Source organism: Xiphophorus maculatus, chromosome 4 (genome assembly GCF_002775205.1).
Source record: "Xiphophorus maculatus strain JP 163 A chromosome 4, X_maculatus-5.0-male, whole genome shotgun sequence".
Taxonomy (NCBI): domain Eukaryota; kingdom Metazoa; phylum Chordata; class Actinopteri; order Cyprinodontiformes; family Poeciliidae; genus Xiphophorus; species Xiphophorus maculatus.
This window is the reverse complement of record NC_036446.1, coordinates 29,997,065-30,012,487: the sequence shown is the minus strand read 5'-3', so window position 1 is coordinate 30,012,487 and position 15,423 is coordinate 29,997,065. Positions and strand designations below refer to the sequence as shown.

The window sequence follows — 15,423 nt, the reverse complement described above, 5'->3', positions numbered from 1 at the left end:
TAGAGAAAGAAAAGGGTCATGGGCATGATTAGCTGGATGTCCTCTTACCAGCCGACTACTCCTCCAGAGTCCAATTAGAGTGGAGGTGGGTACAGAAAGAAACCATGGAAGATTCCTTACATACTCGAAATAAAAAAACCACAAGTCCTGACACAGAAGTCATGTTATAATCAAAGCCCCCAGACACACAACCCTAGACATCCACACTGCTGATGGCATGCTGAAAGAGCACAAGGCATGGGTTAGAGATTATTCCTTCACTTTTGTAAGAAACAGTACTTGCTGATGCTTGATTTTTATTACACGATGTGGTATTTCAACATTTAACTCACATTTCCACAGCTAGCATTATAATGCTCCTGTAAATGTATATATACACCGTTTTAAATTTTTGCATCCAGAATCATCTTCTCTCCCACCTTGTGACAGAAAGATATTTTGGGATGATCAGCTTTGGAGCTGAATCAGAAACATCATGGCAACATGCGAAATCCTAGGATTAGAAGCATACCCTACATGTCCTTTGTGATTCCATACGTCTTCACTTTATAGAGCTTGATTTCTACATCCTTAAATGAACCTTAGAAGTTTGGTCAGGTATTTCATAATGATATAAATAAGCATCTCTGTAGTTATTGCACCAAATACGTCAATATATGTACAAATTGTTTCAGCAATCTTAGCTGAACACAGACCTGGAAATGACATATTGTACACCTCAAACAGAAATATGCTGAACGTCATATGGGAAGGTTATCAGAATATAAATATACTAATAAAAATGTTTAATGTAGCAGATTTTAAATCAGCCAGATTGGCTTAGTTCGCACCAGGCGATAAAATGATTCTAACAATTATTGCTGTTTAACACCTGGAGGACAAACAGGATAAATTATTTTTCTACCTTTTATGCCCACAGCTTTTTCAAAGTACTAACAAGGCTGCCAAGTAGTTTTAATCACATTTACAGTGTAGTCCTTTTAGACAGTGAACAAAGATGCCAAAGAAAACGAGTTTTATTTCTCCATTTTATCATCCTTATCCAAGTTTGTAGGACACAGTAGGAGTGTAACCGTAAAAACTGCAGACAGACTGTGATTTTATGCGTATAAAAGTAAACGGCAACAAAAAAAAGCTAAGGTTGCAGTCTGCTGCTGGCCACACAAGCAAGATACAGCAAGCAATGCTGTTTCTGTGTCTTGGCAGAAGGATGCGTTTGTGAGTGTGTGTGTCGCATAATGACCTTGAGTTCATCTCACCAACGCAACCCCTGCAGCGCTGGGAAAGGACTCCTTTGAAGTACCCGGCTCTCAGAAAGAGCAAACAGACATTAGTGGACAACCAAATGCCTTGTAAGGTTCAGCCAGGGGGGTTTTCTGTATCTGCACGTTTCTTTCTTAACATTGACACCAACACATTTTCACATGGTGGACCACCTTTCAGAGGCTTGAGGTGCTGAATATGTACCGGTTAAGTCAACTGAACCGCAATCAGTCCCCAGCAACAACAGAGAGCAATATTGTTGCTGCATCAGTGGATCCTTGCGTGTGCCTGTATTGCCTGTGTTGTTGTGTTCATGGGTGACACAGAATGACCTTTTAGCACACCTCAGACTCTTTGTGTACAATCATGGCCAAAGTCATTACGGCCCTTACTCGCTGTCAAAATTATTCAATCTCTGTTAGACGAGATGTTACCATGGAGCTCTCAAGAGCAGGTTTTGGTCTCAGATGGCGAAAAAACATACAGACAATTAACAAGTTGATTGATTGATTGAGCACTTAACAACAACTAACAAATCATAAGAAAAAGAAAATCAACAATAAAAATAAGGGAAAATTGCACTAATCTAAATGGTATTAAAATTCTGTCTAAAGAAATAAGTCTTGAGCTTAGACTTAAAAATGTCTGGGTGGAGCAAAGATCTATAGGAGGTTGTTCCAGTGTTGAGGTGTTGCCACTGGAAAAGCCCGGTCACCTCAGTGCTTTAGCTTAGTCTGTGGGACATCTAATAAAAGTTGATTTGATGACATCAGGGATCTCCTTCATAGAGGAAGACTTAAAGATTCAGATAAATAAGATGGGGCAAGGCCATTAAGAAAATAAAAAAGGTCAAATCAATTCTAAAATGGTCAGGAAGCCAATGTAAAGAGGATAAAACGGGGTTTAACCAACTCCCCACATCCTGGGGAGTTGGTTAAAAGATGGGTTGCGGCGTTCTTTTACTACATTTTCTTGTTTTTATTCCAAAACAATACTGGCGATAGTCAGTTCTTACTAGTTTTATAAAAGGCAAAAGTGATACGGTGTTATTTTAATATCGTGAGCTCTTGTATTACATAATCATGTCAAACCTCTACCTACAGCGGATTTCTCAAAAAGTAACAGATCAGCTTGTTGAACTTGCTGTAGGAAGTTACAACAGAATCAGCCAATAAGTGATCATTGATTTCTGTTAAAACTTCTGTCTTCATAATTTTTCCCACATAGAGTGCATTCTAAGTATTTGGTCTCTCTTGCTTTTGTGTATTTTGTTTCCCTAGCTTATTTTATGTCATACACAGTGCTTCAAATACATTTAGGTAAAAATGACAAGAAATCATTTTCATGATATGAAACTTTCATATTATCTGTTAAATGAGTCAACATTATCTCCACTTAAAATGAACAATTCTGTTTTTTGAATAGTATCAATATTTTTATTTATAAAGAACGCTGACTACAAAAGAAATTAAGCATTCAGATTGTCAGATTATCATATTGTAATATAGAAATCATTTTGTCTAATATGATGTATTATACTGTAGTAGCACCTCATACATTAGTTGCATCATCCCCAGAAGGGAGTGTAAAATGTACTATTTCTACCTCTTTGTTTGTAGAGTCTAAGAATGTGTGTGAAGCAGCTTCCCCAAACAGAAGTAGAAAGAGGTCAGTTCGGTTCCCCAGAGGGAAACAAGATGGTGTTGAAACAGTCTGAAAAGGTAGATGTGGTGAAAGGAAGAAAAAAGGTTAGAGCTGTAGGGATTTCATTTAGTTCCAGGAAATCAATCACAGTCTGCCTGCATTTACGGAACAAGGCCACATGTGTTTACAACAACAGATGCAAAGCAATAAAATAATAAGAGCCTGTTTTAAATTTGATCAGAGGAGCTACATTGAAGGGGGATGAGGGAACACAAGTTCTATTTTTGTGTGCACCTTAGTTTTACCTGAACTCAGACACACGCTTTGTGTCTTTATTTGTGTACAAGAGCAGCTGAAGGTTTTGTTCACATTTTCTCATTTCTACAGCCTAAAAAAGCCCTCATGTTCAACCTCAAGTCATCAATGTTTTCGGGTCTAATCCAGGAGCCTGTAACCCTGTGTATGGTCCTTCACATCGTTCACTGTGACTCTTAATAACTTTAGCCAAAAATGCTAAAGAATTAAGCAATGTTCTAAAATATATGGGTAATTAAAAACATGGTGACTTTAGGTGTTTTTATGCAGTATGTGTATAAGATTCCTACAAGGAATGACACTAACAGTGTAAGGATTACTCTATTTTTACAAAGTACATTTTTTTTGTGTGTGTATCTTCTGGTTGAAAACATACATACTTTTGTGACATTGTTTTCAATACTTATTAGTTTAGAAAAATTGCTCATTACCTTAGTTTAACATTATCAGAACAAGAGTCTAGAGGAACCCCTACTCGCTTATAAATCAGAGACTACTAATTCTTAGACAGAATTATACTCTATGTGTTTTCTTTTTCTCTTCGTTTGCTCTTTCCTTTGGTTTGTTGTTTTGTTGCATTTCTTTCTAATTCATGTAAAGCACTTTGAATTGCCTTGTTCCTGAAAATGTGCTATATGAATAAAATTACCTTACCAACTGAATGCTCTGTTGACAAAAATATATTCATTCATTTGATGATATTCTTGATGTTAAAACCTAAAATCAAGAATTGTTGTTCAACTGAAAAGTCAACACAAATTTATGGATGTCTTGAATTGCTTGGCACAATCAGTGGTAACCTCACCATCACCGTGTTAGATGTAAATAATAAAGAGTATTTATTTCTGTTCTTCCCAGTGAGCAGCGGGCCTTCCTGTTGGAGAACGCTCCCTGTAACGCCCCCAACTGCAGCAGCGTGGGACGAATGTTCCGCATCCACTGGGACCAAACGGACCTGGGAGCGATCCAGAAGGCCGTCATGGCTACTTTCTTTGACATCTATGAGGACGTGAGTAAAGTATCTTTATTATTATACGCTGCTTTTTCCTTGCGATACTCTGTTCCCAGTTCACCAGTAATGAATATCTGCTATCTTTACCCGGTTGAAATACCTAATAAACTTATCAGACTTTGTGAGAATTTCAACATTGCTAAATAAATCCGATAGAGTAAACAAGAATATTTTGAATCTTGAGTTAATAAAAGTGTATTATTAGGTTTCTGTCTACCACAAAAAACAAAGTGTTTATATATATATACATATATATATATATATATATATATATATATATATATATATATATATATATATATATATATATATATATATATATATATATATATACACTGCTCAAAAAAATAAAGGGAACACTTAAACAACACAATGTAACTCCAAGTAAATCAAACTTCTGTGAAATCAAACTGTCCACTTAGGAAGCAACACTGATTGACAATCAATTTCACCTGCTGTTGTGCAAATGGAACTTTGTACAGAACAAAGTATTCAATGAGAATATTTCTTTCATTCAGATCTAGGATGTGTTATTTGAGTGTTCCCTTTATTTTTTTGAGCAGTATATATATATATATATATATATATATATATATATATATATATATATATATATATATATATATATATATATATATATATATATATATACAGTATATACAGTATATATTTCTTCCTTTTTGTTCCATATTTGGTTTTAGCAGATTGTTTCCTTAGATTATTGTCACTAATCAAATTACAAGCTCCTCAACCAGGGATGCAAACAATTGGTCTACTTATGATTAATTGTCAATTAATGATTTATTAGATTAAAATGAGTTCCAATTGATTTACTAGTAACGTTTTCAAAGACCTTCTTTGAGTGTTGTTGTGTGGCTGCCATCCAGAAGAGGGCGCCGCTGGTCATCCTTACGCAGATTTATTCCTGTATCGAGTCGATACAGGAATAAAGATGGCGGGGCATTCCTTCCTGTTTTGTTATATTTTACAAATATGTCAAAGTTAAATATGAGAAAACTACCAGTTTGTGTTTATTCAGAGATTCTTTAATACAGCTGACACACAAAAATAGTTACAATATAATAATGTGCTTCCTTTCTTAGGAATATAAAGAGAAAGAAAACTTTTAAAGGGTTTCAAGAAAATGGCCGCTTATCAGTTAATCGTTTGTCAGTCAGTAAAATCAATCAGCTTTTGCTGAACTCATTAATTGATAACTTGCACCCGTATTATCAACACTTCAGTTCTTTTACAGCCCTTTTTATTTACTGATTGATCCTCATTGATCCTCATATATATTCTGATCCATACGGGCATCCATAGTATGTCCCTGTCCTGATAATTACAGCGGCTAAACTTCTCTTTTTGTTTTGTTTCTTATCTCTATCTACATTTACAGGGAATATTAGACATGCTCATCCTGAGCGAGGCAGAGGGCAAAAGCGACTTAATGATCCACGCATTGAAGAACAATTTTGAAGCTGATGCCTATTTTGTTAAAGTGATGGGTAAGTGACTTACTGGCCAGATTTTCTCCTTTCTCTTCTTTTGTGTAAAAGAAGCAATTTGAACAAAGGAAAAAAGGCTTTTTTTTTCTAAAAGTGTCTTCAGCACATTACACACTAGTTTTTTCTTTTATTTGCTATAACAGCCCCACCTAGACCAATTAAACACAAGCAAGTCTATTCCCCAATCTAGAGAGCAGATGGCCGTAACTATTATCTGTCATATAATTCAGATTTTTTCGTCTGCAGTTCCTCCGTTGGTGCTGCAGTCTGGAGCTCGTTTGTGCTCTGTGATCAATTCCAAATCCATTAAGTTAAAATGGATATTTTAAGCACAAAACTTCTATGTCCCAAAAGCCAACATGTATAGTCTGCCCACTTTCCTTGGCTCTGCACTATCGGCTTCAATAATGCTTAAAAATTCTGTGCAACATTGTTTTTAGTATAGTCTAGTTGAAATTAAAATGCCTTGCAAAACTTTACATACAGAGTTTTTCTTACATTTTCTCATGTCACGAAAATTTTGCTGGACGATAAATTGTCCCAGAAGTTATTGCGATAAACGATAACATTGTTGTTTTGAGACCATATTTAGGTGGTATAATGACAAAGACATAATAATGCAAAAAGACATTCTCATAGATCAATAAAGGTTCATTAGAATTTAAAGTTTAACACTGGAACTAATAGACATTTTAAATATCCAAAATAAATAAACAAGACAACAGAAACAACAAATATAATGAATTATGAAGTCTCTGTAAACAAAATGGTCCTTTAAGAAAAGGACAGGTGAGACCAAAGAACCAGACTGAAGACATGTTTTGAGAAAAAATGATAAATCATCCAAATGGAAATTATTGAGCTGGTTTTAATTTATTATGCAATTAATCGATATTTATTGTGACAGGCCTAGTCACAATAAACACTCAATTTTCTGTGAGTATTTTGTGACAGACCAACATTGTTACATAGTTTTGTAATGAATAAAACTACACTTTTTTTATCGAAAAAATGTACTAGTATTTGTAACCAACATCCTCTGAGCCAGTACTTCACAGTAAGTACAGCTGTCAGTGAAAGAAATCTTTCTACCAGATTTGCAAATTTAGAAACTTAAAGTTTTGCTTAAGATAGCCATAACTCAATCATATTGCATCAAATATTACCACATATCTTCAGTGGAATTTAGTCGAGGACTTTAACTGGGCCTTTCTGACACTTGGACTTTGGCTTTTAGGCTTGTTGTCCCACTGGAAGGTAAACCTCGGCCCTCGTCTTAGGTCTTTTCCAGATTCTACAAGCTTTTCTTTCAGGATTGCTCTATGTTTAGCTCCATCAACTCTGGCCAGTTATCCTGTTCCCACAGCACGAATCTGTCACCACTATCCTGCACTGTGAAGATGGGGATACTAGCATTTTGCATGTAGGCTAAGAAGTTTAAACTTTATCCCCTTCCTACCAGAGCACCTTCTTCCACCTGTCTGCTGCATCCCCTTTATGTTTATATTTATCTTAAGATAAATGGCAACACTTTATTTGATGGGGTGAGCATTAGACTGACATGTCATAAACATGACATAAAACCTGTCATGAAGAGGAAGGAGTTTTCATGAATGTTTATAATTGTTGTCATGAAGTGTCATTCGGTAAATAATGACACTTTTAATGCAAAGTTGACCATTTTAATGGACTTTTAATACAAGTTTTAATGCAACTTTGCATTAATAGGGTCATTATTTATCAAATGATGCCTGATGACAACAGTGGTAAACATTCACGAAGACTCCATCATCATGACAGGTTTTATGTCATGTTTATGACAGTGTCACGTCAGTCTAATGCACACCCTGTCAAATAAAGTGTTACCAGATGGATACTTTGATGTTTGTCAGTGTGTCATGACACAATGTGAAAAATTACAAGGGATGTGAATACTTATGCACTGTTCTGCAGTTGGATAAGTTGCATTAGCTATAAGGGGAACATACTAAATAAAAGCCATGAGCAATGGACAGTAACTGCATATTTCCTCTCTCTCCTCTAAAATAATCCAGTGTTGGAACCATTACTTGGTCCATTAAATTGAAACTACAAACAGTCCACATCATCTACGTAGTATGCTGTGTTTTGTCACGTTAGAAACCTTGTTTTTGCACCAGATGTCTGATTACAGAACCCTTTCTCTCAGTTTGTCAGTATGGCTTCTTTTCTAATTATCTTTTCAGCAGCGTTTGAGTCCAAACACAGACTCGTTCTATTCACGTCACAATCTCGTTCATCATCTTTGAGCTCAGTTGCAGACGGTTTTCTTTTCGAAAGGGAGAAGCAGACCATTTGTACGCTGACCGTAGAAATCGTGACGGTTCTAAAAGTGACAAGCGTCAAGCAGGTGACTGAGATCAGTAATTAGGCCTCCAGCTAGACTGAAAACACAGGGTGAGGGGGGATAAGCTGTTGTGTGGGAGGTTAGTGGATTACTGACATTAATGTCGATCAATAATAGAGGTGTTTCCATTAGCTATTTTCAAGATTTAAGGTTCATTTTATTAGGCTTTCTGTGTGAGCAAAAGAATTAAAAAGATTGAGACCCTGCAGATTATTATCGAAGCGGCTGGATCTAAAAACAACACAAAGCAATTTCTGAAACATAAATACAAATAAAGAAAAGCAGAAAAAGATTAGTGACAGTAGCTGCACCACTCTAACAATATAGCAGTTAAGGATCATTGAGCAGGGCATCGAGTTTAGAAGGAACAACCTTCATTTGAGTTGCTTTGTTCTCACTTTAAGACTTTTGAGCTTTCTGTATACAAGCAGAGGTGACGGGTGGGGTCCTTCGTGCTAAAGGACACACTGCTACCACACCTGCTGTTTTAGATGTCCTTAATAGCACAGAGGCTGCGATGAATTGTTTTTCGGTCAGGTATGACCAGCCCCAGCAGCAGAGATGTTTTACCTGTGGCAAAAGGGAAAAGAAGGTGAGTGCGGAGTCCACTAGCTTCCTCCTTACCTTCCCCATACTAATGCAGAGCTTGTTTGCTCTGCACCCATTCTAAGGGGTCTTTGAGCTCCCTCCTGTGCAGTGACTCATCGTTGCTGAATGCCAATCCTCTCGCAGTTATTGCATCTAAGGATGTTATAATCCCAGGTTTTTAATGCCCAATACCAATTCTTGGTGAGATCTTTCAGCATTGTGCCTTAACAAATACAGAGTCCTAGTCCGATATGTAATGAAATCGGTGCAAGGTAGAAGTCGTAAAAATCTCAAGTTTACAAAAGCCGTACAATATAACGTTTTGGACGGATCTTCATACAGTTGTCATCACAGAGCAGTTATCAACAAGTCATATCACAACAGAGAGCAAGCATGATATAATTAGCTTAGCCTTTTACCAAACTGCTCACCATGACATCATCATCAGCATGCGCAAGATGTGAGTTTATAGAAGAATGTAGTTGTATGCAAGAGGCAGGTTTGGCTTTAAAAAACAAATGCTAAAACTATATCGAATTTTGGTTACATGTTTTCCATCCATTTTTAGCTGCTTTCTTAACTGAGTAGCAGATTTCTGCAGGACTGATGTCATCAAAGTTCAACTCACAAACATATCTGACTCTTGCATATAGCTGCAGCTTTAAATGAACTCATTACTTGCCCTGTTGCTGATAATGTCATAGTGAGCATTTTCCTGAAATGCCAAGCTAATGATAGCATGTTATAATTTGTTATAGGGCTTGTTGATAACTCTGCTTGTGGCCTATTACGGGTGTGGTTCCAGGCAATCATGTGTTGGAAAAACCTACTTGGAATGAGGCGGCATAGATTTTCATAGTCTGTGGGGGGGTTTTTTGCATAAAACTTTCAATCTTTTTAGAAATAAACTATTTTAATTCAGTTTGCAGACTGAGAGTCTAGAAGGTAAAGCGCAGGTTTATAACGAGGAGTTTGAAATGAACCTGGTTCTGATACAAGCTGGTTCTTTTAAGAAGCATACATTCATGTTAGTTATGTATTTTTTGTGATCAATGACCAGCCTGATCGTGGCAATCACATTCAGAACCAAGAAATTATGGCAGCCATTTATGGAAGCAACAGTTACTTTTGATTCCAATAAACTTCTGTTAATTCCCATACAATTTTTCCAACTTTGACTATTTCTTTTATTTTGCTACCCCATCAGAGCGTGAGAATGTGAAACCAGCCCCATTACTCGATAGTCATGAATGAGTTTTCATGACATAAAGCGTTTTCTGCTGGTGATGCACATGAAAAATGCGTCATTCACTTCGATCTTCGTAAACCACATTGCTTACTTTTCTCTGTAATAGCATTTTGAGATAGTTGTTTTCAAGGATTGCGGGTAATTAGGCTGGGGAGACGAGTAGGGATGTGGCGTGAAGCTCTGCGTGTTTCCCCCTTATGTAAATGAAACCCCCTGGGGTCTGGAGAAAAGCAGCAGCATATGGATCATAAGAGGCACATTCTGATCTAGATTCTCTCTAGGCATTGTAGGCTTAGCATTAAGAATTTAGAATCTAAAACGGGACCAGATTTTTGTGATGGTTAAAAAAAAATCCCAGGTGATTTGGTACTATTTTGAAGCGAAAATGGTAGTAAATACAAAAAAAAATAAATAAAAACATGTATTTTTAGTCTGTTTGACAGCTCCAGCTTGATTGTTGTTTTGCGTGTGTGTGTGACCTTGGCACGTCTTCTTCCCTAATGCCTCAACACAAATTCCTTTGGTGCCGTCTCTTTAAACAGTGCTGTTCTTTTCGGTATCCATGTCTTGTCTCACTGCAGCACTTCAAAAAAATATATACAGAGATGCACGCACAACCGAGAATCCTTTTCCTCCTCGACACGTTGATGAGAACTCTGTCAGCAGCTTCTTCCCTGCATCTGACTTCAGTTGGTACATTTTCCCTGCTTGTAAATATTTCATACATGTTTGGTCGTAGCTAGCTGAGCAGCAATAGACTAAAAAAAAAAAATGATGTGCCATCTATTGTATCGCATCAACAACTTATTCCCCTCTGTCAAAAACAGCTTAATAGCATCCACCCACATCGACCCCAAGAGAGGAAATTGTTTTTTGTTTTTCTTTAAATGTCTTGGCACGAGTACTAACGTTTTCACCCTCGAAGTGAGGCTGTGAGAGTGAAGTTCATATTCAATCCTGGCACATCGTGTCAGCCAGCGCTGCATCTCTGTTGACAGCCTGATCCAGCCCTGCCTTCTATAAGGTGGAATCCTATTTCCTCCAGATGACATCCCTCGGCCCTCCCCTCCACCGTATTGAGCATCACCCACTGGGGAATTGACGGGTTGAGTCTAACGCGTGTGTCTGTGCAGTTTGCGAGTGAAAGCAAAGATCCTGCGGTCCGCTTGGACTCTCTGGGATGAATCCATCAGTTCTACCGCAAACCTCAGACAGCAGCCTTCGCTGCCTGCCAGCCAGAGGTCTGAACCCTTGCTGGGAGACGACCTGGACCTGCACAAATCTGACATCTTATCCGTCCAAACACCTGACAAGAGTGCATTGCATCTGGACCTTTACCTGCTTTGCTGTCTGAGCGTTTATTATTTAAGACCCATATGCAAAATTATGGGCATAGACTCAGCCTACTAAAAGATTTCAAAGCTTGGATGTCTATTGGATCTGTTTTTGAAAGTAATGTTATTTGCATGTTATTTTAAGTTGGACACAAGTGCATGTATCTTACAAGATGAACTCATACAGCACTGAATAAGATAAGATTTTAACCAAAAAATAAAAATCACTCCAACAGCTCCTGCTTGTGTTCACAAATAAAATCCAAGTTTAATTTGACTCGTCCATATGTTGGAGTTTTGCATGTTCATTTAATTTTAAGATGATTCTAATCCCCCCCAAAAATATTAAGATGTTAAGTTTTGTGTTTTCAGAAACACAAAACAACACAGCAGGGCAACTCAAGAACTGCTTCCTTTTATTTCTTCAAAATAAGGCCCAAAAACATGGCTAGAACTAGATTTAAGTCTTAATTTACATACCCTCACATATATTTCTACTAACTATATCTTAGACTTACTTCAGCTGGACAAAATCTAATGATGACAGCTGTTCACTATGATGAGCAACAATACTGTGCTGTCTTAATATTGAGGATGTAAGTCATGATGAAGACATATCCATGTTTGACATTAAACTGATCTAAATAGCATTCTTGAAATATGAAGTCTATACAATGGACCACCAGTATTCATGTGAATACTTGAGGCGACCTCTGAAAACGCTTGGAACTGCTTATTTTAATAAGTCAAACACCAAATATACCTTAACATGCATCAACACACACAGTGGAAAGTGTCTCGAAACTACAACAGAAGCTAATATTCCCTGGCTTTGCTCCTGGCAGTACAACCAGTCACTGCCAAGGAAACTGAATGGCACTCCTGGGTTAGCTGCTTTGCAAATGCTAGCTAATAGCATGACAAGAAGCAAGTCAATGCCATTTAATCAAGATGCTCCGCATAACACAGCTGTAGACTGGGGATGTTTTTGTTCAGCTTTAACTTCTTTTCCGACTTTTTCAAACTGTTGGTTGGTCTTCCCTTTGGTGGTTAAGGTTGCTATCTTCTTGTCCAACATCACCTCTGCGATTTTATCAACGTTAGACGGAGAGAGGTTGTTGTTTTTCACACCACGTCACCAGACTTCCCACCTCTAGTGGCCTCCGTCAGTGATCAGTGAGTCATTAGAGCGACATCTGAATGTTTCAGGACGTTGTTGTTCATTTGTCAGGCAGCACAGTCATTAGTTAGCAGTGTTCAGAGGAAATCTGGTGCTTTGAGACATCCCATGTGCCACTGTTAGAGAGCAAATAAAGATATGAATCAGAGCTGAACAGTACTTTGCACAGATCTCTATCTTAAAATGCTGACGTTAAGACTTGATATCAAGTTATTATCAAGTGCTTAGAAATAAAAGAATACAGCAACCGGTTGGCCAAACGATGCCAAAGTTGGAATCTCCTTCAAAGCTTCTTTGATCTTAGCTTGATTTGTTCTTTTTGTAGACTTTTGTCCTTAATTACTTTTCATTTGAGGCATTACAAGTTAGAACACTTATTCCCTTATTCACTTATTTTTGGATGTTGTACAGCTAGAAGGAATTTTGCCTGACCATTGTTAGGATGCATTAACGTTGCAATAAGGTATTGTTTTTACTACTGGGAGCAGCTGGTTACAAATCAAAAGCTTAAGTAATACCTGAACTATGACCCCAAATCTCAGAAGAATTGAAAAGGAGTTGAATGAACGCCTGTATGATCTTGAGCTCATTTGATGAGTAAACAGATAAATGGCTAATGATTAAAATAAATGTTGCAAACAAGAGTGAATTAACTCTAGTATATGTTTTTGCTGTTGTATTTACTCCTCTTATGTCATCCCGCCATCCACAGGACGGCAGAATCCTTTTGATGCGACCACTTTAAACTTACTCACTCTTACGACCCCCACACACAAGGGGGGGATAAAAAACAACTACTTCCATAAATAGTTAGGCCAGTCTTGGATTATAACAACGACATGCGTGTCTGTCAAGTTTTACACAAAGCGCGGTGGCTCCACATTAAGCTGCGAGAAGCAAAGTGGTAGCGTGGTGGACAGATGGATGGATGATTACTGCTGAAGGAGGGAGGGGATGGAAGCAGTCATAAACTCCAGAATTAGAAAGAAGGATAAAACGACGGGGGAAGGCGAGCGGAGGGGGGGTTGCGTGTGCAAAAGTGTCTCCGAAGTGTGTGTCGAGAGTATGCGTGCGCTCCTCTATGTGGGGAAAGGAGATGAAGAGAAAGACTGACAGGCAGAACTGTACGAGTTGATTAGTTTCCTGCTCACTTATTAGGATGCAGATTAGCTGCATTGAGAAACATCTGGTAGCTTTTCTCCAGCCCACATACTCCTCCTCTGCTCACTCCTTCACATCCCTATTCATCATTCCTCCCACCATATCAGATCCAGACCTCTTCTCTCATCCCTGCACATTTCCTGTCCTCCTATCTTTCTCTCATTCCCCCTCCCCTTGTGCTTGCTTCTTTCATTTCCTCCCATCTAACCCCGTCAAGCCTCTGTTTTACATCTTAGTCTCACCTCTCCTTTTTGCTGTCAGTGCCGCCACTCTTTTTCTTGATTCTCGTCGACAAACCCTCTTGTTTCCACCCCACCATTTCTTCCTGCTGCCTTGTCAGTACATGCTGTCGTTTTAGTCCCTCTTTTCATTTCACTCAAAAGACATTGAGAAGATTTACATCAAGTCGATCAGCACGGTTTCTGTTGTCCGGAAGAAGATTTGACTGCAGACGGTGTGTTCGCGCCGCAGTGAATGCCTTTTGCTGTATGAGTTTCGGCACAAAAAGACGCCCGCTCCCCGTTTTTATCAAAAAATAGCATCCTGTACCGGTTTGTGTTGACAGCTGAAGCTCTACTGCTTCTGCCTGCCAATGAGACATGGAGCAAGTCAAGGCAATGAATTGTGCGTTACGTTGATGGCATTGTGCAGACAGCCTGAGAAGCAATTCTTTTTATGCCAATAAAAAAAAAAAGTTTGCCGCTGATGAATGTGTCAGCCTTTTCAGAAATCTACAGCTGTCTGCATTATTGGGTCCAGAGATAAGATAGATTCATCATCTAAATTACAACTATAAGCAAATACTAGAGATGCACAAACAACCAGATATCGATGCAGTTTTGAGCCAAGTCTAATTTGTCTTTAAGAACTGCAGTAGAAGATATTAGAACAACATTCAAAGTAGTATTTCTAGTCTTTGTGATCTATTTTTGTCAATAAAAGGGGCGGTATTGTGTATTTTCCAGGCACATAGAGCCACTTTATAGCATAATCAAGTAATTGTTACTTTCATTTGTCAAAAGAATGCTGCAGATATCAAATAGGACTTAAAAGAAACTTTGCAATTTGACAGCTTGAAATTGGGCCTATGTTTCTTTAAGAAGCTCCTGCTCTTTCAAACACTCCAACTTCATCATGTCATTACAACAATGCTTCTCATTGTGCCGTTTGCAACCTTTCTAAGGAGCGTTGCACTGAGATGTGCAGCTCCACTACCTGTTTGTCAATTGCTGCTGCCACTAGTTTGAAGGAACTGAGTGGGGAAAGTGCTCCGAAGGGCACAAGCTGAGCTGGAGACCGCCACTTCAAGGCGGAGCTTTGTGGGAGCAAGCATTTAGTCACCCCAAATGGTTGCCATGGGAGGTGAAAGGATTTCCCAAACATACATGAAAGAATCAAGGCAACACTCCAGGTGTGTTTTTGAGGATGATTACAAAATATTATTTTGTATTATGGAAAATAGTCAATTTTTTTTATTACCCCTCCAGGGGTCTTTTGTGGGCTCTAGTGTCCCTTATATGATAGTGGGCTGACAGGAAACGGGGAAAAAGAGGGGGGAAGACATGCGGCAAATGTCGTCGGGTCCAGGAGTCGAACCCGCGATGGCCGCGTCGAGGACTCAAGGCCTCCAAATACGGGTCGCGCTAACCACTACGCCACCACAGCACGCCTGGAAAATAGTCAATTTTACATGACACCCCTTATATTAGAATCAGAGTCACTCCAGTTTGTAAAACTGAGTTTTGTTATTTTAAAACAAACATGAAACTAGTTCAGTATTGAC

The 15,423-nt window shown here is 38.3% G+C and overlaps 1 protein-coding gene across 1 annotated transcript in view; it reads left to right on the top strand.

The window, feature by feature from the left end:
- The window catches only part of itfg1 (integrin alpha FG-GAP repeat containing 1), a 169,716-nt gene that overhangs the window by 86,192 nt on the left and 68,101 nt on the right, over positions 1-15,423 (top strand). Inside the window, exons 11-12 of the mRNA XM_005802501.3 lie at positions 4,081-4,231; positions 5,634-5,742. Of these exons, the coding sequence (XP_005802558.1) occupies positions 4,081-4,231; positions 5,634-5,742 (260 nt within the window). The remainder of the gene's footprint in view (positions 1-4,080; positions 4,232-5,633; positions 5,743-15,423) is intronic.